Source organism: Peromyscus leucopus, chromosome 7, assembly GCF_004664715.2.
Source record: "Peromyscus leucopus breed LL Stock chromosome 7, UCI_PerLeu_2.1, whole genome shotgun sequence".
NCBI classification, from domain to species: Eukaryota; Metazoa; Chordata; class Mammalia; order Rodentia; family Cricetidae; genus Peromyscus; species Peromyscus leucopus.
In genome coordinates this window covers 23,387,719-23,413,434 of record NC_051069.1, presented here as the reverse complement: position 1 = coordinate 23,413,434, position 25,716 = coordinate 23,387,719, and the positions used below count along the sequence as shown (strand labels likewise).

The 25,716-nt window shown below is 44.7% G+C and overlaps 1 protein-coding gene across 18 annotated transcripts in view; it reads right to left on the bottom strand.

The window, feature by feature from the left end:
- Positions 1-25,716, bottom strand: part of Ncam1 (neural cell adhesion molecule 1) — a 298,966-nt gene that overhangs the window by 60,778 nt on the left and 212,472 nt on the right. For all 18 annotated transcript variants that reach the window (XM_037207507.1, XM_037207508.1, XM_037207509.1 and 15 more), the window contains exons 2-5: positions 3,685-3,759; positions 1,860-2,078; positions 885-1,028; positions 168-305 (exon numbers count right to left, since the gene is read on the bottom strand). In XM_037207507.1, the coding sequence (XP_037063402.1) occupies positions 168-305; positions 885-1,028; positions 1,860-2,078; positions 3,685-3,759 (576 nt within the window). The remainder of the gene's footprint in view (positions 1-167; positions 306-884; positions 1,029-1,859; positions 2,079-3,684; positions 3,760-25,716) is intronic.

Below are 25,716 nucleotides of genomic sequence, written 5' to 3'. Positions count from 1 at the left end.
TAATGTGAGAATGTCCCCCTCTCAGAGGTTCTGATAGTGGGGGGAAATTCTGCTGAGATGCAGGAATGAGTCAGAACAGGTCTACACCCAAGAGGACCTGGGAGAGAAGGTCAATGGGGAACCTTAGCTGTAGCGGTGGAGAGAACAAGAAGGACAGATCTCCTCACCATTCACAATGACCTGAATGTCCTTGAAGTTGATCTCCCCCCGGGCCAGGATTCTGCCCTCACAGCGGTAAGTGCCCTCATCTGTCTTCTTGATGCCCCGGATCTGCAGGTAGTTGTTGGACAGGACTATGAATCGGACTGGAAGAGACAAGAGGCAGGTTCAATCAAGGTCAGTCGAAGAACTCCACAGTCATCCAAGCAAGCAGCTGAGCCTCTTGTTCTTGCCTTTCATTGGTTCTGTGTTTTGTTCTTTCTGAGACAGAGTTTTACAGTGTAGTCCATTCTGGCCTGGCATTCACTATGTAGCCCAGGCTAGCCTCAAGCATGCAATAATTCTCCATATTAGTTTCTGCATGAGCCTCAAGCATGCAATAATTCTCCATATTAGTTTCTGCATGTTGGGATTACAGACACATGGCACAACCTGGCTATCACATCCTTTTTCTTATCTTCAGGGTTGGGTTTTAGGCTGAAATGAGAAAAGTCACTCTTGGCCCTGAAATAGAGATGAGGTCAAGTCTACTAGGGATATGTCTTTTGTTTTGGAGAGACAACTAGATGCCCAAACACACCAGTTACAGGTATATATCTGTTTGGGACCCAGAAATTGCATGTGGGTTCTGGGACCCTGAATCTGCATTTAGATGGAATGCCTCAGGGACTGGGTAGGGGTGGAAATTTAGGGTACCTGAGGGCTCATGGAAACTCAGGTCTTACCATCTTTTTTCAGGATAACGTCTCGGCCTTTGTGCTTCCAGATGATGGTTGGGGGCAGAGAGCTGACCACATCACACACAATCACAGCATCTTCTCCTTCCTTGAACTCCTGTGGGGTTGGTGCATTCTTGAACATGAGCTTCTCTGAAAGACATCAGGAGGAGCAGAGTGAGGAAACCACACCTTCTCACTAGAACTGTGCTGCCTGGGTTTCCATCCCAGCCCAGTATCCACCCATGATACAGTGGTGGAGGAGGGTCTTTGGCAGAGACAGGGCAGCTAGCTTTAAGAGGGGTCTGTAGAGGGGAATGGACTCCCTGCTGTAGTGACGATGCACAAGGGCAGTGAAGGTCATTGGGTTTTTTTTTTTTTTTTTTTTTTTTTGGTCTTCCACTCAGACCCCACCCCAACTTCCTTGCAGCAGAGAGAATTCTGAAGAATGAGGGCCCAATAAATGCTATGATAATCAACACATACCTACTAGCTGTTACCTATCCTGACTTGAGCCAACACTATGCATGGTAAGAAGGCAATGAGATGTCACTGCTAGGCTGGCTTTCAGTGGCAATGGGAACTACCTTTTCTGAGCAGCATCAAGTACTCACACACAATACTCCATCTCACTAGGTCATTGGGCTGTATCACCAGCAAAGGTAGTGGGTAAGAAGAGAAAATCTGAACCATTTGTCTACCATTGTCACTTAGAAGTCACGGAGGAATCCATGATAGCCCTCTAGGAACTGTGTTGTTTGTGGAGAATGAAGGACAGTGGGAATGTAGACTCATAAGACTGGTGGAAACCATGGACTGACCATGGACCATTTGAGAGTGTACCAGAACTCTTAGCAACTCAGGGACAGAAAAGGAACTCCCAGGCCCTTACTGGTCCTCCTGTTGCCCTCTCGCTGCTTTTGCTACCCACCCAGGTATCTTTCTAAGAAAGGTGGGAGTGGAGAGTACATATGAGGCTCTTACGGAAGATCTTCACGTTGACCGTGGCCTCAGACTGGGTGCCATCCTCGCCAGTGACCACACACTTGTAGATGCCGGCATCGTCGATATTGGCATTGTAGATGGTGAGTGTCGAGGAGTCATCATCATTCCACACCACCGAGATCCGCTGCTGGTTTGGGCTCAGCTTTTCCCCATTGGGGGAAAACCAGGAGATGTCCTTATCTTTGGCTTCTCCTGCCACTAAGGAGGAAGAGATTATTTTCAGAGCACAGAAAAGGAGAAGATTAAGCCCTTCCAGAGTATCAGTGGCTACCTAGTAAGAATTCCTGGTGGCAAAGACTGGAGGGTTGGGAAGGAATCTCTAAGATGAAACATTTTGTAGCTCTGCTCCGAGTCTGTTTAATTATATAATAACATCTCTTAGAGTTGAAAGGATTCACCAGCTACCTGTGCCTGTATCTTTTTTTAGTGGTCCTGCCCTTGGGGAGGGACAGTATTTGCTGTAAACCCACTGTGTCCCATGCACTAAACTAGGGATGAATGTGTATTATGGGATGGGAAAGAAAGGGGGTTAGCTTATCTGAGCCCTGAGCTCCAGGACATAGTCGGCCTGAACCAATTGATCAGGATATAAAGGGTGGAGACTGCTCATCTTCTGAGTTGAAGATAGTCCAAGAGTTAAGATTCCAGCCATTTTGACTGTGGCAATTTTATGAGTGACATTCTGATGTCTGTTGCCACAGTCAACCCCTTCCATGCTCTGAGGAGACAGAACATCAGCAATTCTTCTCTCTCTCTGGGCACCTGTGAGGGGCGTGACTATTGTTCAGCTGCCTAGAAGCAAGGCTGGGTCAGGGTGAAAGGAACTCCAAGTCAATGCTCCTTCTTTGTCCTACTACCTGTATGGAGGTACCAGCCTGCCCTGCCTAGCTCTGTGCAGATGCTTGGTAGAGAAATGCAGTCTTCCTTTTGGGATTCATCATGTTTTCAATAAATATCACTATTTGCAAGATGTGCTGTGGGCACTAAAGCTCTATCTTCAGATCATTGAAACTGCTGTAATGATGGCAGAGCTGGAGCAAATGTGTCCATCAGCCACAGCCCTCTGATCAGATGCAAATCCTGGTGGCTGTTCAAGCTCCTTTCCGCCCAACGCTGCTTGTGAAATGCCACAGCTCACCCCTAGTTCAGTTCATTCCTGTTTCTGTTACATTTCCAAATCCCCAGCATGGCATCTACAACTGCCTTGAAGCCTAATTCCATATCCTTCCCTCCGCTGGATAGTTCCCGATTATTATCAGGGATCTACTTCCAAAGGAAGCAATAAGAATAGCAGCTCTCACATATCCCAGAGTTATGTACATGTGTGATGGTGATGGACAGAACATGTTGGGTATTTGGAACAGTCATGGAACACCAAGATAGGTGTCTTCACAACCAGTGCTACTCATATTCAATGCACCATCAAAACCTTGGATTTTTGAGGTCTGGGTTATTCTAAGAAATGAACCTTAACCACTAGATCACTATGGAGACATTCTTTCTAAGTTCACGCTGCATTCCAGAACCGTGCCTATAGACAAGATACAAGACCCGAGATGATTCAGCCTCTAGGGTATATGCTGGTTTCCCTACAAACCCCTTTGAGATGGCTCCAATGTCAAGCAGAAATATAGATAGCATGTCACTATGAGGAGAAAGTCTCTGAGAATGGTCTGCAATGTTACACTGCTGACCAAGAGGAGAGCCGTGGTCAGAATCCTAGGCTGAGCACTCCTAGCTTCTGCTCTTGAGCAATAGGTTTTGGAGGCAAGCTTTGGGATACGATGGGACCCGGGACACTTGCCTTGACACAGGAAGAATTTGGACTCTCCAACGCTGATTTCTCCTTGGCTGGGAACAATATCCACTTGCAGGGAAACTGGAAAAAAAAAAGAAAAAGAAAAAGTTGAGATCAAACACACCTTTAAAATTTAGATGTCAAACCCCAGAGCGTTCATTCAAAAATGGGATTTTTTCAAACTCAGCTTAAAAGAGGCTACAAGGTTTATTTGGCTTCTGAGAACTTGTGACTACCAAAGTGACTTCACACTGTAGCAAGAAGTAGATGCAGCCCAGACCACTCCTACACGGCACTGCTATCTGCTGTCAGAGTGGAAGGGGTCCCCTGGGCGGCTGACTGAACAAGTATGCTTTGTATTCATAGAGAGAGCCAGCTAGTCAATGCCTTTTGGGTGTCAGTCTGCGGTGTCTCTAGGCTGTTAAGAGCAGTCAGCTCGTCACCCCAGAACTATGTGTAGGTATAGCTTGCCTATGCTACCATGCTTGGTCACTGTGAATCATCAGGGGTGCTGATGAGAGTCCACCTTACCCCGCAACATAAAACCATCACGCCCATCCCCAGAGCTAGAAATAACATCAGCATGCCAGTCAGTCTGCTGTGTGCCTGAAATCCCACAGTGCGTTTTGTGGAAGTCTTTGCATCTCTTGGCTACTTTTCTTGAATTTCTATTTGAATATCCATACGTTCCATCTCTCCATGGCACTGATAAGAAAAAATACATAACACCGGATCTCACCATTGCCCGCTTCACTCTGCGCCTCGTTTATCTCCTTAGAGCAGATAACAAGTGCTCATGAAAACTCAGTTTTATCATAGGAAAACGGAATGCTTTATTCATTTGAAATCAACTTCCTTTTGCCTCTGCTCTCTTTAAGTAAATCTGAAAAGGGAAGGCTAGTATACATTGGGTTCTATGGAGAGAGCGCCTCAGAGCCATTAGGAAGCAAGCACCACGCCCCCCCAACTTAACGCCCCCCCCCCAAACAAAAAACAACAAACAGGCTGGGTCATAGAGACTCTGAGCTCTTCCTTCCAACAGCCATTTTCTGTTCACAGTATAATGGAGGGAAAGCACGTTGCCATGGTGACCAGCTTGCAGGCAGGGCTGGTGCAGCAGCTCTGAGTATGGGCTCATGAGACAAGAGACCACAGTTGTGCTCAGCAGAATACAGGGATCAAAGGGCCTGCCTGGGGCTGGAAAGGGAATGCACAGGGTGTGTGTGTGTGGGGGGGGGAGCAGAGCAGTGGGGGAAAAGCTTTCCTAACCATCCCGCTGACAGACAAGGCAGGTCCTGAGAAATTCAGCAGAGGCTTTAGGGGGAAAGGGGTGAAGTGGAGCCAACATGGAGAAAGAAAAATGGAAGGAGGACAGGGGTAAGGAAAAGGGTTCAGGGTCAAGGAGGGGAGGGGGCTGAGCTCTCCTCTACGGATGAGAGCCTGGGAGTGGGCACATTCAAATATGGAACTGGAGGAAATAGTAAAATAATCTAGGGAATGTTACCACCTCCACTTTGCTGTTGCCAACCAGTCTGGGGGTCAAGGCTTAATTCTTACCCAAGATCTTGCCCTCCCCAACCTCCACCTTTCTGTGCATAGCCTTTGGCACATACAGCTGTACTAGGACATGACAGTAGCCAGGGCCGAGTCCACTGGTCCAGATGCAACCAGCTGGGGTTGCTTTTCTCAACCTCTCTAGCTGGACATAGGTGCTGCTCAATTCCACACTGGGACATTTGGAAGGGGTCTCAGAGGTCACCCTGACCTACCTCTTCACTTTCCAGACAGGGAGGAGCCATGAAGTATTTCCTTACAGTCATTTCGAGTTACAGGCCCATGTTGTGGAGCCCAGGCCTCCTGGCTCTCAGGTAAGTTCTTGCTCACTTGGCAGTATGATCTATCTTTGTGATGAGGAAAGATGTTCCCACTGAATGTTAGAAAACATCTGGGTATGCTTAGCATGGCCATTTCTTAGGGAGTATAGAAAGCCCAGGGTTAGGCCCCTCTGCTATTCTGAGAGCTTGGGGCTTTAATAGAGAAGGCTACGGGCCAGAGCTATGAATTTGAAGGCCAACCAGAACCTCTTTCATTGCTTTTGGTGGCTCACACTGCATGGAATGGATGGTACTTTGAAGTCCAGGAGCTGTGCCTCCGCCATGACTCACCTGAGCAATATTCCTTTGGTGGAGTTTCCAGGGCATTGTCTAAAAGCAGAGGCATACTTCTGTCTGCCAAGTTCACTGGCCCATATGCTCAGCATTAGCTGTCGGCCTCAACATATGGATCCTGTTACTTCAATACCCTCACTGCTGGAGAATATTCTTATTCTGAGTGAAAAAAACAGCCTTCACTTTTTAAAAAATCTCCTTTCAAAAAAGAACATGACTCTCAAGGGGGAGTCAGGCTGAAGAGCTTTCATACCCAAATGTGGCCAAGATCTATCTATGGACAACTGAGAGAAAGAGAAATGCGAATTTCAAAGGAATTCCCAGCTTAATGGGATTCCTCACACACATTTATCATCAGTTCTAAAAACAGCAATCTTCCGTGGAGACTGCTGGCCCTTTGCACACAAGGAAAAGAGCCTGATTTCTCTCTCAAAGCACCAGACAGGCCTGAGACAGAGGAGCCTAGACACCCTGCAAATAATATTTGGAGGTTTTAGACTGTGGTCAGTGGCACATTATTCTCCTGCACATGCTAAACCTTGAAATATTAGGTCTAATAACGAGAAGTGGAAACCCTATGGTAAGCTTTAAACTCTAAACTCCAAGTCCCCTGCCTCCACTGCTTGCTCCTTCCCTCCACACTTCTATTGCTACTTTTCATTGTTTGCAATAAAATCTCCAGAACTGTGTCTCACCTTCTTCTAGTTGTGCATGCAAGACCATTTCCCAAGCAGGCACAATGCACACCTTTAAAGACACATATGGAAGTGTTGCTCTCTCATCACGTGCCTCATGCCCTGCTTTGCTTCAGCCTTCTCTGCATAAACACTGTCATCCAAGCTGCATATGAAGATTAACACTCCCAACACCAGGTGTTTGGACCTGGGTGGGCTTCGCTGGCTGGGGTAACGTTGTCCATGTGAAGCCCACCTGCAGTCAGCCTGCACTATCAGCTTTACAAAAGGCATTTCATTCTTATATCAATCCATTAACAGTTCAGAGAGATAAAAAAGGCAGATGGAGGGCAGGGCACTGTGTCATTTACAGGAGAGGAAACTGAGATGCAGGGAATGAAATACTTCACTTAGATGATGAGCAACTCAACCAAGAACAAATGAATGGACATCACCTAATTCTAATGCTCCTGCTCATATGTCTCCATTTTTTAAACACTTTGAGCCTCTGTGTGTGTGTGTGTGTGTGTGTGTGTGTGTGTGTGTGTGTTTGTGTGTGGGTGGTGGTGGTGGTGGTGGTGGTGGTGGTGGCCGTGGCGGTGTGTAGATCAGAATTCAATCTCAGGTGTCATTATTCAGGAAGCATCCACTTTGATTTTTGAGGACAGCATCTCTCATTGGCCTGGAACTCATTGAATTAGGCTAGTTAGGCTGGCCAGCAAACCCCAAGGATCCACCTGACTTCACTTCCCTAGCACAGTATTACCATCACACCAGGCTTTTCCATATGGATCCTTGCAGATCAAGTTCTATCTCTCTAGGCTCGTAGAACCTTTTTGAAGCATCCAAATAGGTTTATTGTAACTTGTTAGTTTCCATTCATTGTTCTCTCTCTCTCTCTCTCTCTCTCTCTCTCTCTCTCTCTCTCTCTCTCTCTCCAAATCATGGGTTAGATATAGTATTTTGTATAAATGCATTTCAATTATATTGCTGTCACCATTTTCCTGTGGTTAATGATAACTGTCCTCTTTGCTCACAGATGATAATATGACTCCCATTTGACAGATGGGAGAGCAGAAGCCCAGGCCTTAATTAACACTCAAGATTCAAGCTCACAATGGACAAAGTCCAGCGCCCCAGCCGCTTCCCTCATACTATGTTACTCCCTGTGAATGAATATTTAAAAAATAAAGTTCTGTCCTTTAATGAATAGAATGGTCCACCTCTCCTTATCTCACATAAATAAGTATGTGAGAGAGTGCTTAGATTCTTCATTTTCAATCTCTCTCTCTCTCTCTCTCTCTCTCTCTCATTGATGAATGTTCTGGAAGCAATGCTTGCTCTTTTAGGTGTAGATAGATGTTTTATAACTCCCAGATTCCTAGTAAAAGTAGGCTATAAAGTCATAGTTATTGAAGAAGAGTGAATGAAAATTTCAGTTCATAAACGATGCTAAGGTACTTATCAGGAGAGGTGGGGATCTTGTTAGCTAAATCGACAGCAAAGAATCATTCTGACTTCCAAAGGAGTTAGGGATTTTGCTTAAATCAGCATCTTTTCACAGCAGTTTAATTTTACTGGTTTTCTTTTCTGATTCTAATGTGTTTGTGAGGTAGGAGTTTCAGGCAGAAAGTGAACTCAGGTCTTTGTGGCCACTTGGAAGTACTGCCATGTTGGGAGGTTATGAAGAAATTGGCCATGGGAAAGATGAGATTGCATCTGTGTGTGGGCCCAGGGCCAAAGTGGGAACTGCTGAGGAAGATGTCTTATGATTAATCAATTTAAGATGGATAAATTACAGAGGATTGCTCTGCTTAGTGACTATGCATGAGATGAAGGAATTTTCTAGAACCTATTTAATAACGGCCAAGGATTTCTGAAAAAGATGTTGAATTGTAGCTTTTATGTTTATTTTGTTAGTTGTTGTTTTAGAAATAAGCCTTAAATATTGCTATAAGCAATCACCTTGGTGGAGAGATGTGGTTTTGTTTTTCTGTGTATAACTAGGGGGCCTTTTCATGTGACCATATTTGCTCTAATTCCAGCCACAGACAACCAGGACAGGAACATAGGAACTTGGAGCCCCTACTGATAGTGACCTTTTCCTCTCACAGCTAAACACATGGAACTCAAATAAAGTAAAACAATTAATGTGGTAGTCACACTGAGTGCTTAAGGCTCAGCTTCAGTTCATCTGCTGGAATGTGATCTCAGTTTGATCGCGTGTTAGCTGTGTGATCATAGCCAAGTTACTTAACCTCTCTGTGCCTCCTCTGCAAAACAGAGAAAATAAAACTCCCCACAGCTTTGGAAAGGTATGTGAATTAATATATGAAAAAAATCACATAATAAGCTCCTAATACTTGTATATTCGGTGCATCACCTCTAGGAACTACCCTTCCTAGTAAGATTATTTCAATTTGAGGAAAGCAATGTTTTCCTTTATGGCTTAAAAATAAAATTTCTTTCCCAAATGATCTAAGCTGTGGATAAGTAGCCTATTTCTGCTTTTTGCATTAATTTATTTGTTTGGAAGATGCTGAATTCAGTCAGAGCCAAAACACAATAATGGAAACACTGAGCAGTGCTCTGGATGGATCCTTTCACCTTGGCCTCAGTGCTCTAGTCTATAAAAACAGCGAGGCTGAACTTACATGCTTGGATTGTCACAGAACTAAATAGGAGACAGTTGTGGTTCAAGACTCAGGTTCGGGATTCGGGGAGACAGTCTGAGTTCCAGTCAGACACTTAGTAACAGAGCTGATTGGCACACTGATCCTAGAGACCTCATGTGGGTATTGAACTGATTTAGAAAGATATTTTATATAGTGCCAAACACACACACACACACACACACACACACACACACACACACACACACATGATCTAGACTATCCCCACAATCACAAATAAAATACCCAATAATGTTTGTAACAGCAGGAATGAGACAGTAGGAATTTCTTGTATACTATCATAGTTAACATCTCCAAAGTCAACTAAGGTGTATGTATGTGTGTATATGTTTATATCTATGTGCATGTTCAGATACAACCACTGAGAGCTTAGACAAATGTGTATATGTGTACTAATGGAATAAGTCCAAATGTCAGATTCATACTATTGGAAGAGTAATTTGGTATGAGCAAATTTATCTAATTAAGGGAAAATGGAATAATACATTACTAGAAGGCACAGGGGTGTCACTCATACCAGCCCTACAGTTGTGGCTTGAGCTACTATTGGCAGTAGCTGCTCGGGAGAAAATTAGGCAACCATTCAAATATAAACCCCAAAGCAGGCACTATTTTAGAGACCTTATAAAGTACACGTTCTTAGAGATTTTGATTTCCTGTTGTATAGAATGGCATCAACATAGAAGACTACATTCCAGTGGCCACTGGAAACATCAGCGCTTACAACTGGTTCACAGCAGAACTGGAATCACCCAAAAGCCCTATGAGCACTGCTAATCTTCCAGCAAGAGACTCCAATCTAATTTTTGTTTAAATCTGAATATCCAGAAGTGATGCAGCTAGGTTTCCAGGTCAGCGGTGATGAATCTATAACCAAACACCTTCAATACGCTCCTTGTAATGTTCCCACAGGATCATGGTCTCTGGGTTTCTGTTAAGACAGAAGACAAGCTAGAGAGTGAAGGAACCCTCTCAGTGCAGATGAAGTTTCTCCTGGTCGTGAACATTGGAACACAACTGACATGTGAGAGCAGACCCTCAGACTAGGAGAGGACAAAGATGGCTGCCAGTGAGCAGACATGGATCCACATTTAAGCCAGTGGGATGGAGAAACTGGAATGCATGGAGTAAAGACAAGCCCCACAGGCAGGCTGCATACAGTACAGGCAGGCTTAAACCAACTTCACTGGCAAGAGACATGGGGCTCTTTATGTTTATATACTGAGCAGATTTCCAGAACTTAGCGTTTTAATAAATTCATTCAAATCTGACATTGTTACCTGTTCAAAGCCATGCAACAAACAAATGGTCTTGGTGAAAAGTCCCTCTGACCTCCCTAGTTCTCATGACTCAGCTCAACAAGGCAGTGGAGAAAGTGACTAAATGATTGTGGCCTCAGAAATCTTCAGTGTTCTACATAATCATCATTTATACAATAAGGTTGGAACAAGGAAGAATAATGTTGAGTATCACAACAAGCGAGGCCTCCAAGATTAATCAAAAAATCCCACCATCCAAAAAAAATTCTATCCTTTTGGAATGAGGGAAACCAAAGAACAGAAGCCACCTTGTCAGAGCAAGCAGTACTATTTCTTAGCATAATCCATTACAGGAGCTGCTGTGAATGAGGCAAAATTGTCTTCTGGTTTGATTCCATGGGTCTGTCTTCAAATCAGAACCTGGAGTCAAGCTCCAGGTTACAACCCTCTTGACCTCTGGACTTCAATAATCCTTCAGAACTCCTGGTCTCCTGAGTTTGTTGGGTCACGCTATCATCTTACTAGTTCTAACTTTAAAAATCAGATGATTTCACTTTATTGGAAAAAAGATAATGGATTTGGGTCAATGGCTCAGTGGGTAAGCACTTGCCATGCAAATGTGAGGACCTTGGTTGAGATTCCTAGAACCCATGTCACGCTGGATGTGTATCTGTAATTCCAGCGTGCCTTTGGAGATGGGAGGCGGAGAGTGCAGAATAAATATCCCGAAGTTTGTGAAGGAGCATACAGCCTGGCATGTGCAGTGGCAGTCAAAAAGAAATCCTGTCTCAAAACCAGGCAGAAGGCAATGGCAGGTTTCCTCTGAACTCCGTATACTGTCTACACTGCCATAATATACATAGTACACACACACACACACACACACACACACACACACACACACACACACACACACATAAAAATTGACAATGGCTCAAAACTGAGGTTGCTGGACCCCAAAGTACCTAGGAGCTAGAAAACACAACTAACTTCAGGTCGGGTCACATGCCTTGCACTTTTGAGTAGAGAGCAAGACAATGTACATGTTGGTCAATTTGTTCAGAAGTAAGAATCAGTTTCCAGCCCCACCACCAATGCCATATCCAACACTCAAAGGAACACCAAGCAGGGACAAAAGCCACACAAACTCTAGCTAGATCCACAGATTCGGCACTGGGCCAACAGAGAATCCAGCCTGCCTATCAAAAAGAGCATTCTTATTGTTCATCTTAAAATATCTTTAAACTTTGACTGTTCTTCTGCGTTTGCCAAAGCATCAAGCCAGAGGTGTCCTCATAGTGTATCGGCAGGTCCAATTTCCAGTCTGGGAGTGAAATCCTTTGGAGTGGGCAGAAGCCACGTCTGCTATGGTGCATAACAGGTGAGGGCAAGAATGCTCCAGAACTCCTCTCCCCAAGGAGTGCACAGCCGAGTATTTGCATGCCAAGAGGCATGGTCTATTTATAGCTTGGCTTCTCAGGCTGCTCTATCACGGAAGGCTGGGATTGTAGAGCCAGTTAGTAACTAAGGTGGTAGTTCGGGAATGGATCTGATGTGCCCTCATCAACTCTTATTTATCCTCAGAAAAAACAGGAGCAGAAATCTCATATACTGCAGTGCAGTTTGGAGGCCTAGGGGATGACCACAGATGTTGACCTCTGACGTAGGGCTGCTTTTTCCTTCCGTGTCTTCTTTTCTTTGTGTATCCCAGTAGCTAGTCCTGCCCTAGTCTCACCCCCATCCCCAAAGAACCCGGTAATCAAGTGGCGAAAATAGCTCTAGAAAGCTGAGCTAAAACACGTGCTCACCAAGGCTTGTGATGAGCTGTTTAAACTGGCCAATGAGCCCAACCCCAGGGGCACTTTTTATTAATTAATTGATGGATGGGTTTGTGTTTATTTGTTACATGCATGGTAGTGTGTGTGTGTGTGTGTGTGTGTGTGTGTGAGAGAGAGAGAGAGAGAGAGAGAGAGAGAGAGAGAGAGAGAGAGAGAGAGAGAGAGAGAGAAAGAGAGAGAGAAAAGAGACATCTGAACAGGACATCAGGTATCCTCCACCTCCACCATATTGTCTTCAGGGTCTCTCACTTAAATCTGAAACATGCATTTTTTTTTTTTAACCAGGCTGGCCATCTAGTGATCTCCTGGGATCTGCCCCTAAAGCTGAGATTATAGGCATGCCTGGCTCTTGACACCAGTGCTGGGGATTTGAACCCAGATCCTCTTGCTCCCACAGCATGCACTCTTACCCACTGACTCCTCTACCCAGTCCTCCAGGGCAAGTTTTGTATTTGCTTGTGTGTTTGTTTTAATGAAGTTCAGGCTTTTTGTTCCCTTTTCAGGATACATATCCTGCTTTTTCCTTTCTCTAGGTAGACTCTGATGGGGACAGCACCTTACATGAAGCTAAATTATGGAAATGATGGGCATGGATGCAAACAGATGTTTGGAATTCAGATGATGTTCTCCAGGTAAACAAAGCCCATCTATCTGCCCCCTGATAAATCAGGGCTTCTTGGTAAATCATTCCATGCTATCTGATGGCATCCAGGATGCTCCTGACAGTGTAGTCTTAGGATGCTCTCTGAAACTTTGCCTTGACAAAATGACTCATTGGAGTCTTTCTTCCAGCCATAAAAAGGTACCAATATGAGGCAGACTTCCTCCCTCCTCCCTTCCAACAGCTTCTGCTAACATGGCAAGAAACTGGGATTATATCTTTCAATATTTGTCCAGCTGTTGTTTGCAGATGTTGTATTCTTTGCACGGAGAAAATAGAAAGTTAGAGAATGCGAGCATGCAACTTCATCCTGAGAATTTTAGATATCGCCCATGTCTTTCAAAAATGTCCTTATGTGTTGATGGCTGTAAGCACATCTGGGCTATTGAAGATACAGAGCTTAATGTTCCTCAAACAACCATTGCAGAGAATTGTCAAAACTCTTTTCTGTCAAGTAAAAAATTCTACACATTCGACAGTATGTATGCGATTATTATGGGCCAGGCACTGTATTAATGTTTAATTTATTTAATCTTTACAACAACCTCACAAGGTTGGTACTGTTTTGTTCTATTGGAAAAATGAAGAAACCGAGGAAACAGAATAATGAAGAACTGAGAAAAGTAATGAAGAAAAATGAAAAAAAAAAAAAAAAAAAAAAAAAAAAAAACAAAACTGAGGAAGCAGAATTGAAGCCAGGTTGACCAGCTCCAGGGTACTTGTCTTAGATCCAAACTTAGATAGAGTCAGTCTCAAAGAGAGTTTTGGTGACAGGTGATTGCTTTTCTGCTGGAGGAGCTGGCAAGCAGGCACATGGGTAGAAAAAGACATCATAGGCTAGGAGCTATCCTGACGGAGCCCTTCCTGATTCTGAGCAGTCGCCAAAAAACCACAGGTGCTCAGCCCAATAGGCCATTTTCCTGCCGCTACAGCCGTCGCCATAACCCTATCCTCATCAGCTATGGTCCTGGCCTCAAAGTTTCCCTGCTTTACCACAGTTATAGCTCTGTGCTCAGCACTGATGGTGGACATCACTAGGGCCAGAACCAGAAGACTTGTGTTTTCCCCGGTGTGGGTTCTGGATAAGTCACTGTCTTGGCCATTGGAATGCTGGTATGCAAATAACTCTTCCCTGGGTGTGGTAGGTGCACACCTGTAATCACGGTATGCTGAAAGTAAGGTTGGAAGTTGGAGGCCAGTGTGGGATGCACAGCAAGACCCTGTCCCAAAGCAGCAACAGCATTCTCACTGCTGTGTGGATTGTGACTGATCCACCCCTCACCACCACAGGGCATGCATTTGCAGTAATCCATGCAGGCTCTGAACTTGTGCATCTCACGGCAGCCATCCTCCTAAAGAGGTCCTCTGCCGAGAGACCCGGGCAAAGGGATTCCTATGGAGGTCACATTTCTTCCTGCTGGGTGCAGAGTCCGATCTCAGTCAGCACAACTACGCTCAACCCAGTCAAACGGTGTTTGACCTGCTGGATAATACACACACGGTCACATTGTACACATGCTGGAGTGAAAAGAACATAAGAATACCTAAGCATTTGGATGGCAATTCTTTGAATAATATAGCTATTGTTCTGGAGTTGACTGTGCTGCTTTTTGAGTTAGGGAGTCAGTGAGAATGCCATCCTCAGCATCGCAGCTCTCCATCAGGAGTCAGCGGACAAGGTATAATGCTACCTTATCACCACCAGGGCTTCTCAGAAGCTCAGAACTTAGCATGGCTGTAGATCAGAGTGGGGAGGGATGGGCGCTGAAGAGAAGGGCCTAAAGCAGACAGTGACAAGGGCCAAGGAAAGGACAGTGTAGGCACACATAAATGCAGATGTTTGGGGGTCTGTGCCATTTCATCTGCCAACATTTATCCATATCAACCCATTCATCCATATGATTACTCACGGTGCTGCTCTCCAATTCTCCCTGAAGTCTCCTGACTGTGCTTCAAGCCTCCCTCTGCCTCTGCACAGTTTCTTCAGGGAGGGAGCAGAGCCCCACATCCCGCCCTCTTCCAGGTTGGCTCCTAACCTTCCTTGGCCTTTTTTTTTTTTTAATCTTAGGATTTATACTCCTAATAACAGCAGCAGCCTGCAGCTGTACTGCAGGTTACTGGTGGTCTTTTTCTGACTTATGAGGAATGCAATGTCTTGGGTAAGGTTTGCTGGGAGGAAAGTGGTGGAAATGTCACCAGGTAGAAGCAAGGAAGAACGTGAGCCTGGCAGTTGGGATCTTCACCATATGTGAATCTGCTCCTTTCTTTCTGCCTAGAATAATTCTACAACCCTGAAGAATGACTAACAAGTCACAAACATTGAGCATGGACCATGAAACCCCCACATCCATCATAGATTTTGACATGTGTTTCTTAATAGTTTTTTTTTCCCACAGAAGCCACTGCTACTAAGTTTTTATATTATTCACTTAACTCCACCCCTCCTACCACCCATACCAAACTGTCCTTGGCACAGGAACTGTTGTTACGGTACAGGCCATAGGGCCTTTGGATCCCAGCCTGTGCAATCAAAGGCAGGACCATGGAAGGCCTCATGGTGCCATGTCAAAATGAGCTTTGGTGTTCAAGGACTGGAGTCTGAGGGGATCCCAAGAAGCTAGTTCAAAGGTTGGAGTAAATAATGAGGCTCACCCTTGAGGGACTGACATCCACCAATCTCATGCCCCAGTGGTGAGTTGTTCTAAGGAGACTTTCACATGGGCAGAACTTCTTCTTTCACCCTTGAGGTGATGAAGTCCTTATGGGAAACTTGGAATGAAGTATCTAAAGTGCTGGATCCTTCATGCTAGTATTCACAGGAAAGTAAAAACCTACCCAGGGAAAAAAGTCTGCAGATAGAGGTAGGGGAAACTTCTTCCCATCATCTTCAGGAGAACAAACCACTCTCTTGGCCCCCGGAGTCTACAGAGACCATTGAGACCCTGGCCTAGTGGTCCCTATGTCATGTTTAAATAAGGGACATGAGTGGGATGCAGAAAAGAACCACACAGATGTAGACACAGACACACAGAAAGATGGACGTGAATATAAACATATACAGATTTACACACAGAGGCATGAACATAAACACACACACAGATATGAACATAAACACAGACATGAAGATAAGTGCACACAGATTCACAGACACACACAGGCTGGGATATATAATGAGTTCAAGATGAACTTGGGGCACCTAGTGGGACCCTGCTTGAAAAAAGTAGAGCTTAGAAATCCCTACCACATAGTGACACCGGAACACAACTCACTATATGATTGTGGTGCTACTTATGAAAACATACAGACTGTATCACCAGCTGGATAAGATGTACACATTCAATTATGACAGACCATAAATGACTATGTTACTGGTTGTGTGCATTAAGTATTCTATAGCTTCTTATTATTTTACTATGTACTCTTTACACCTATAAAAAATGAAAATGACTGTAAAACAGTGGGCCATGTTTTCCAGCAGCAGTCTCAGGCAGCTGATTTTTCAGCACCCAACCAAGAGACACAGAGAGGCACATCCAAGGTGAACTGGTGGACACACATTCTGCTCCCCATCCCATCTCTGCTGCCTTCTGAAGAGTCAGAGGGCCTGGTGCAGGCTCCTGCTGTGAAAACCCCAACCTTAAGGAGCTATGAGAAGGGACCCAACTCTGCCACATGGGTCTGACTCTACTACAGAGCCCCAGCCATGCTGTCTGTCACTGGTGCTGAGGCCTGATTTCTCCTTAGAGTCACTGTTATCTCAGTCTGTCTGTGTTTGGTGCTGATACCTTCTAATAACTTCTTACCTCCAGCAATCCATCTCAGTGTCCCCCCCCCCATTGAACTCTGCATCAGAGACCTTTCAAGGACATGGCATGAAATAGGTCTTACTTAGAAAATGAGAATATACAGTGGACTTTTACTCAGCTGCAAAGAAAAATGAAGTCTACAGAGACCACTGAGACCCTGGTCTAGTGGTCTCTATGTCATGTTTCAATAGGGGACATGAGTGGGATGCAGAAAAGAACCACACAGATGTAGACACAGACTCATCAGGGCTATCTAGGTTTGAGAAAGGGCACTCTTATACTGCGTGATGCTTGTACCAAAATAAAAATCTGTCCATGATACAGTTCTCATAATAGGTCTCTACTGTGGTGAGGCCCATAACTGTACTTCCAGAGGGCTGGCAGAAGTCCTACACACCTAAAAGTAAGAGCAGCCACAACAGCTTTGGTCAGAAAGGAAAAGCCATAACATATATGAATGTGAAACCATGTTCATGCAGTATAACTTAGTTTATAACAAGGCAAGCTGCCTTCGCTTCTATAAACAAGCCATAGCTGTCAGCACTACTATTTGGCCTTTAATGATGCCAGTATCTTATGGAAAGCTATTAAATAGTAACAACCTGACAAGCAAGTCTACCAAGGACCAGGGTTTCCAGAATAAATGGCTAGAGAGAAAAAGAGCAGATGAAGCCAGCAGCAGCCCCTCAACTCCCTTTGGGACCACGAATCTGCCTCTGGATCTCGTCCCACTCTCTGTAGATACAGCATTGACTTATTCCTTTTCTTTCCCACTGTGGCGTCTATACCTAGCTTTATATTTCATGAAGCGTTTCTCACCGAGCCCATTCAGGTGAGCTGACAGATTCTGAAAGTTCTACACAAATAACACCAATACACATTAAGACTCCACACTTTGCACTATATCAGTTTCCAAAATCATTGGACTGTGAATTACATGCTCAGTTCCTAACAGGAAAGAGAGGATGAGGAACCTGTTTTCTCCCAAAACTGCCAGGTAAGTTACACAGTTGAAAAATCAATCAGTCAGTTAAACAACAACACCACCCCCAAACCATGCAACGACTGTGTCATGGTTTCTTATCCTTTGTCCTTTGGCAGAGCTACCAAATAAAGAAAGGGATTCAAGTTTAGAGTTGGCCCTTCTTTGGGCTCTCCATCCTTTGACAGAGTCACAAGGAAGAGTGATCTGAGATCAGAGCCTGAGGTCGTGAGCCTGGGTCTAGAGCAAGGTCTGATGGAGTCTCCTGACTCAGAGGAAAGTTTCCTCCCATTCTAGGGACATTGGCTGCAGGAGACAGACAAACCTGCAAAGGCAGGAAAGAAGAGAGAGACAGAAGAAGGAAGAGGGTGAATGAGTTAGTGATGGAGGGAAGGAGGGAGCTAAGTACTGTCTAGAAGAAAAGAGTCATTACAGTAAAAGGAAAAGATGGCATTTGGATGTGGTGTGACTAGTGATCTCTACGGAGCCTTAGTAAGAAGACTTTCTATGCTAACTCTACTGTTCCTCTAACCCTTGTAGGAACCACTACCAGTATCAACCTGTGCACAGTCTCCTCCGTACACCAGTGCACTCTGGACTTAGGGGCTGGCGTTAATCATTCAGTGAGGCCTCAACTGTTGGCACAGACTAGATTGAACAGAACATAAGACTTTCTCCCTCCTGGAATTTAAAAGGTGATGTTCCTGGATTCATCTTCAATGAAATTCTTCCTGTCCTCCGAAAATTCTGATTCTGTACCTCTGCCTTGAGGACCTGGTGTTTCTGCTTCTAATAATGCCGGTGATTTTGCAATGTAGCCAGGTCAGGGATCACTGGCTTAGTCAACAGCCTGTCTGAACTAATTGATGAACTACAAACAAACTCACACCCAGTTAAAGTCTTCAAGGCCCTGACTGAGACTAGTTATCTTTGTAATCACTCTTATGCTGCCCTGTTTGCTTGGCCATTTGTCACAGGCAGCAATGGGACTTAGCTCGGCACACACTTGGATTTCATGCATTTATTTTTATGTGAGTTGTGGCATCACTTTAGGAAGCAGGGCCATAAGCAACTTGGAGGAATAGTTGTATGTATCAGCTTGTCTGGGCCACAGAGTACCCGGATATTTGGTTGAGCATGGTTCTGGATGTGTCTGTGGGAGTGTTTCTGTGAGAGGTTAGCATGTCGGTTGGATTGGAGTAAGCAGATTGCCCTTCCTAATGACATGGTGGTCCTCCCTTCCTTGGTTAAGACCTGGATAGAAGGCTGAGTAAGGCAGAATCTCAGTCTTTTTAGAACAAGGTCATCAGACCACTTCCTCCTGCACCTGGACTTGGAGTGGAGCTTATGCTATAGGCTCTGCTGGTTCTTGGACCCTGACTCAGATTGGAATTAGACCGTTATTTCTCCTGGGTCTCCAGCTTGCTGATGGCCGACCTCAGACTTCCTAGTCTCCGAAACTATGTGAACCAATTCATAATAGCAATCTATTCATTTGTAAATCTGTATACTTATCTAATCTATACACACGAACCACACATGCATATACATAAAACAATGTGTATATATGCATATCCATGTCCATATATATGAGAATGTCTGTGCCTACATATTGTGTTTCCTATTGGTTCAGTTTCTCTGCAGAACCAGCACTAGCATGCTAACATACATGAGTGCATTGTATTTTCTGGAAGTAGATACCCATGGCCATAAACTAGATATAATGGGGAAAAATAAGCTACAATTGATACCACCGAGCCTACCACTGAGTCTGATATCTTCAGTCCACTTCTCTCAGGCTGGTCACTTGTAGTACAGATGACAGGTCTCAGTCACTCAGGAGACTGCTTTGTTTATCAGGTGGGACTGAGGTGCCTCCTTTCTGAGCAGCACCCAAAAATCCCGGAGGCGAATCTGCTGATCACCCAACGGTGATCAAAACACATTCTGTGTGCTCTGTGCACATTCTTGTGAATCATAAGGAAAAAAGAAAAAAAAAAAAAGAAAGGCAAGGGGATGCATGAAGGAGGCATCAGACACTCTTCCCAAAATGAGGCCTCGGGGCTCTGAAATAAAGCCTTTAGTAATTATGAATTAGCTAGAAGTCATAAAATAGTACAAATTACCGCTACAGTATCTTCAAAATGCCAATTTAAAAAGACAGCCGGCACTAAGTGGTAGTCGTTTTAGTGTCTGCTCTGTGGAATAAGGAACTACCTGACTCTTAGCTTTGTTCTCTTCTGCTGACAAATTTCCAAGCTCAACAGGCACATTAATAGGGTTCTCAGTCCCCTGCTGAATCCAATGAAAGAAAACTCTGAATTGTTTCTAACAATTCCCAGCTGAATTCATCTTGCCTTTGGAGCTGAAGAGTCCCAAGGACAAATGCGCCCCTCGTATGTAAAAGATGAGTATTTCCCCCTACTATCCCCATGCTGTTCCTGCTTTCTTCGCTGCCTCCCTGCAATGCATGCTTCGCTTTCAAAGAAAAGGTCATTTGGTGATTCATTAGCTCGTCTTCAAATGTGAGCATTCAAAGCTACTGTTCAAGTGGTCTATTGCACTGGAGTCACGGGTCTTTTTGATATTCCCTGTGGACTGTGGCTGGTGCATAACCTCCATGGAGGAAAACAGAGACCATGACTATGTATAAACACTCCTTCCTGTAAGTTCCTCCTGTCTTCTGTACTGCAGACTATAGAGAAATCCAAATGCCATACAGGTGTCTGTCCCTGCAGCTCACTCTACCAAGGACACTGATGCAAAGAAACACCCTGAACAACAGGTGGGAACTTCATTTATTTTCTGGGAGGCCATGGACATGAATACAGAAGTGTCTGCGATGGTTTGGATATGTCTCTCATGTGCCCATGTGTTAAAGGCTCAGTCATCAGGGGCTTCATTAGGAGGTACTGAGGACCTTTGGAAGGAGAAGGCCAGTGGGGACGTTTAGGACACTGAGAGTGTCTCTTTAAAAGGAACTGTAAAATGTCAGCCTTTTCTCTGTTTCTCACTTATTGTGTGCATGCTTACCTTGATAGACACTTCCCTCATATGCTGCCCTAGTCCATGTCCTTCGGGCCACTGAGTCTTGGACTTGAACCTCCAAAATCCTAAGTCAAAATGATCCTCTTGTTTACAAATACCTTGTGTTGGTATTTTGTTACAACCATGGAAAGTTCACTAATATAGCTCCCAAAACACAGTGAATTCACTAATATAGCTCCCAATACACAGTGAGTTCACTAATATCGTTCCTAACATACAGTGAGTTCACTAATAGAGCTCCCAAAACACAGTGAATTCACTAATAGAGCTCTCAACACACAGTGAGTTCACTAATATAGTTCCTAACATACAGTGAATTCACTAATATAACTCCCAATGGGCAGAAGTTCTGGCTGGTCAGATCATTAGAAGCTGAAGTTTCTTCATCATAAAATGAGATACGGATAATGATACTTGGGATGACTCAAAACACTAAACTGGCAGAAAAACAGAAGCCAAAATGGCACCAATAAGCTGCCTGGTGAGGCAGGTGATGCTGTAATTTCCAAGTGTCTTGTATTTGGTTCTGGTGCCAGCAGGTTCGGACAAATGCTGCCTGCCTGACAGCTGGCACTTTTTCACTCACATCACACCTCCAGACGTGAGTATTGTTTCTTAAATTACTTAACAAAAAGCAAAAAAAAAAAAAAAAAAAAAAAAAAAAAGTATTTAAATGGCAATACCTGGGCAAGTTCTGGACTGTGAGTCAGACAGGGTGGTCCTGTGCAAGGGGGACCACGGTGTGTGTAGCAGGAGGCCTGGACCCTGGGGGCTAATGCCTTCCTGTAAAATCAGTGGGAAAGCAGGGGCAAGGGGTGGCAAGGTGGGGGAAATCCGTCTGAAAGGAAGGTGGGTTCTCTCTTCTAGTCTTATCTCAAAACAAACCATCGTAGAGTTTTAGGCACGTTCTTCTACCTCTCCAGCTCCCAGTGAGCCCACTGGGGAAGGAAGAGGCTGACTTAAGTAAGTGTGAAAACCCATGGTACCTTGATAGTCACATGACTGAGGCATAGAAACTGGTGAAGAATTAAGCAGTCTCTCTTGGTGCTGGCTTGTCCCAGCCCTGTAGGTAAGGGTTCCACATAGTGCCAGTCAATCTTTGCTGATTCGTGAGGCACAGCAGGGGCCCCCCCTCCACCTGGGCAAAGCCAGGGTTACCCCCTCCAGACTGGCATCTTAGAGCACCCAGCAGGTGCAGCCCCCTTCTGCAGTGGGGCTCTCTCCCTGCGCTCTGTTACTGGCTGAAGTTCTGGTCTAAACTAGACACAGCATTCACAAGACAGCTTGGCTGAGTATCCTGCTTCTACTCTGAGCTCCTGCTGTAGAGGATCCCACCACAGGAAATCCCATTTGGGGAGAAGCAGAGATGGCAGCATCATTTGATCCTGCTGTGTGGTAGGGAGTAACCCAAATGGACACAAAAGGTTTCCTATACAGCAGTGTTGGTACACAGTACTTATCATCACCTTAAAACAAGGCAAAGGAAAGCAAGTTAGTATCCCCAGGCAGCTGCTAACAACATTGGGAGGGCCAAGAAAAGCAGCATCAGGACCATGTGAATGGAAGCCAAAGGAAGCCAAATATTTTTCGCATCCTCAGCTCGACCAACACAACTACTCTGTGAGTTGGGCTGCCATCCTGGGACACATCATCGTATGAAGGAGAGTGAGTTTGGAGAAACAGAACAAGGTAGATTATTCTTCTCCTAGGGCACTTCCTCCCCTCAGGGAACAGTCTGAAAGTGAGATATTTCTTCCAGTGGTAAGCAATCCTGATGGACTTAAGGTCAGAATATGAATAACTCTGAGGACAGTAAACTGTGTTTTATCAAGTAACAGCATTATAGCCATGGCTACAGGAAAAGCAAGGAGCTAGAAAGAAATTGCTGTTTCCAGCTGTCTCTTCCCCCTCATTGGGCTTCAGCATTAGTGACTCCAAAGTGTACATTCTGGATGCACCTCTGGGACCTATTTCAAGAAATACTTTTGAAGCCAAAATGGCTATCTGGTCTCATCTGAAGAATGCTTATATTCTGGAGACTAGTCCGTTCTTTCTTTCTTTCTTTCTTTCTTTCTTTCTTTCTTTCTTTCTTTCTTTCTTTCTTTCTTTCTTTCTTTCTTCCTTCCTTCCTTCCTTCCTTCCTTCCTTCCTCTCTCTCTCTCTCCCTCTCTCTCTCTCTCTTTCTTTTTTTTTTTAATGGAGGAGGATAGTCCCTCAGTCTAATTCTGGATGGTTATCTGTCAATGTGATTAAATCATCCATGTAGAATCAAAGACGTTGAGCCAACCAAGCATGGTCAGGGTCCCTCAGTGCTTCTCAGGTCCAGATGTGAACCCAGCGGGCAGCCCTCCAAACACTCTTATATAACTGTTCCTATTTCTGACAAGGGCAGTAAAGACCATCTGGGTTAAAACCTCACTGTAAAGTCTGCCTAAGGAGAGCAGGGCCAGACCTCTGTCCTGTTGCTCACACTTAAAGCAGATACCCGGGTCTTAGTGTTTGTAGCCTCCAGGCCAGACAGCCTCAGTCCCACCAAATAAAAGTTAAGACCCGAGTCAAGCCAGCTGAAGCAACGGCAGTTTGGAACAGGGACTTGACCATGTTCCAGAGGCCCCCAGGATTCTCTCACACCAGGCATTCTCAGACCAGATCTCAGAGCCTTCCCTCTCTCCCCACCCAGCAGCAGGAATTTCCTCCATGTGGATTCTCCCCCATCTTGGCTGGTGGAACTGATCTTTACGGTATTAATGAAATGGAAAGACCGACAAGGACATCCCTGCAGGGGAATCAGCATTGCTATTCCTGATCAGGGATATTTTTATTCTTGTGTTGACACCAAGAAGTAAAGAGAATCTGCAAGAGAATCTGCACCAGCGAGCAAAGCGTTGAACACCAGGCTGGATGCTTACAGACCTCATCCCTGGAGCCCAATATGGCCCCTGGACTCACTGATGTGCTTCATAGAAGGGGAAACTTAGGTTTAGGGTTTAAATGGATTGTTCAGTACTACACAGCTAGAAAGAAGCTACATTTAGGATAGGCATTCGTTCTATTCCAAAGTCCATTTCACTTCCGTTTCCATGAGGTCCCCCTGAACAGAAAGGGGCCTTGAGGGAGCAATGGGTATCATCTCCTTCTACTCTAAGCAAGAATTCCTGCTTCTGCTCAGGGAGGAAGGGGAAGTGAGCAAACTTCCTACCCGAGGAGGGCGCCTCTGCACCATGTATTCCCAGGGCACACCTCAGAGATCAGGTGAGTCTCCTGGGTGTACTCTGATCAGGGCTAGGAGTCCAATACCAGACTTTAGGAAGACCATTCCAGAAACTCTATGTAATTTGTAAACATAACTTCTCACATTAAAAAAAAGGACCACCTCTAGACAAAGGAAGAATGAATTTGTGGATAGGAACAAACCTGTGTGCTTTTCTCCCCTTGTTGGCAGGGTGAGCCTTTGCAGGAAGCAGAATGACAGTGCACTCCCCTTGACATGAGGGCTGGGTCTTACAGTACCAGTTTCCAAGTACCCATCTCTACCCATGCCCAGCAGCTGTCCGGTGCCCATCAGAAGAAGGAAGTAGAATGCAGGATGTTAAGCATGACATCTACCATCATCAGTGGTCCACAGAACAAGACAGTGGCAGGGGAATGAACAGCTGTGGCAGCTGTCGATGTGGCTGTTGTATCTATATTGCCTGAAAATTTGGGGTCTTGTTCTGGCACATTGACCTCAGGGAGAGACAAAATCTCCAGCCCTCTGATATCTGCTTCAAATGACCATCACGACTGGGCACAAACATTCTTTGACTCTAGAATACTAATTAGTTTAATCCTTTCCTATCCCGTTTCTCTTATTAACCAAGATGCCCCCCAAGGATAGGCTGTCACAAAAGCCACATGTCTCCATGCTTTAAGAGACAAAGTCTGAAAGCAAAAGAAATCACAGCTTTTTATGCTAAAGAGGCTCAGACATCTTCACGTCTCCAGCAATTTCTATGTGGTTTGTTGGAAGTTCTTTCTGAAATCTTCAGGTGATTGTCTATGCTTTATCACAGCTCCCTGCGGGATGGGAGAGAAGAAATTACCCAAGCATTGACAGAATAGCCACACAATGACTGTCTGGCAACGCTCACTTATTAAGCAAAGCAGGCAGAGCGAGAGATGGCTAAATCATATACCTGCCTCTCCCTCACCACTGTTCTGCGGCATCCCACACAATAGGCCCCTGGAAGCCGACAGCTCCACATCAGCATTGCCTCGCACAGTGGGTGAGCTGAGGCAAAGATAATTTTCCAGGCTGTTTGGCTATCAACAGACACCAAATTGCTTAGCTGAGCAGACATGATTTCCTTCAACTTGTTGTGAAATTCTTAAACAAACCCTGAAAATGGAAATGTGTTCTCATTTTACTTCCTAGCTAAAGAACAGTGGATTCCTTACTTAGGAATCAACAAATTGGGGGGGGGGGAGATATGAACATAAACATCTACCCTCAGAGGAAACAAGTTAAACATATATACAATCAGTCCTCCAAAGCTACATATTCCATATCCAAAGATTCAACTGACCATAAATAAATAAAAATATTCAGGAAAAAAAATCCTGTGTTGTACTGAATGAGCAAACTTCTTGCTTTCTTACCATTCCCTAAACTACACAGAACAGCCTAACATTTGCATTGGATTAGGTAGTGTAAGTGATCTCGTGATGCTAAAGATGACCTAAGATGTGTGTCAGTTCTATGCAGATACCATCCTACTTCCTAGAAGTGACTTGAGTATCCTGGGATAATGGTATGTGTAGGGAGTCCTATCATCGATGTCTTGTGCTTGGGGGGATCACTATAATTTAGAAATACAAGATAGAATTTAGTCATGCTTTTCTGCCTAGTGACATTCTGGTAAATAGTTAT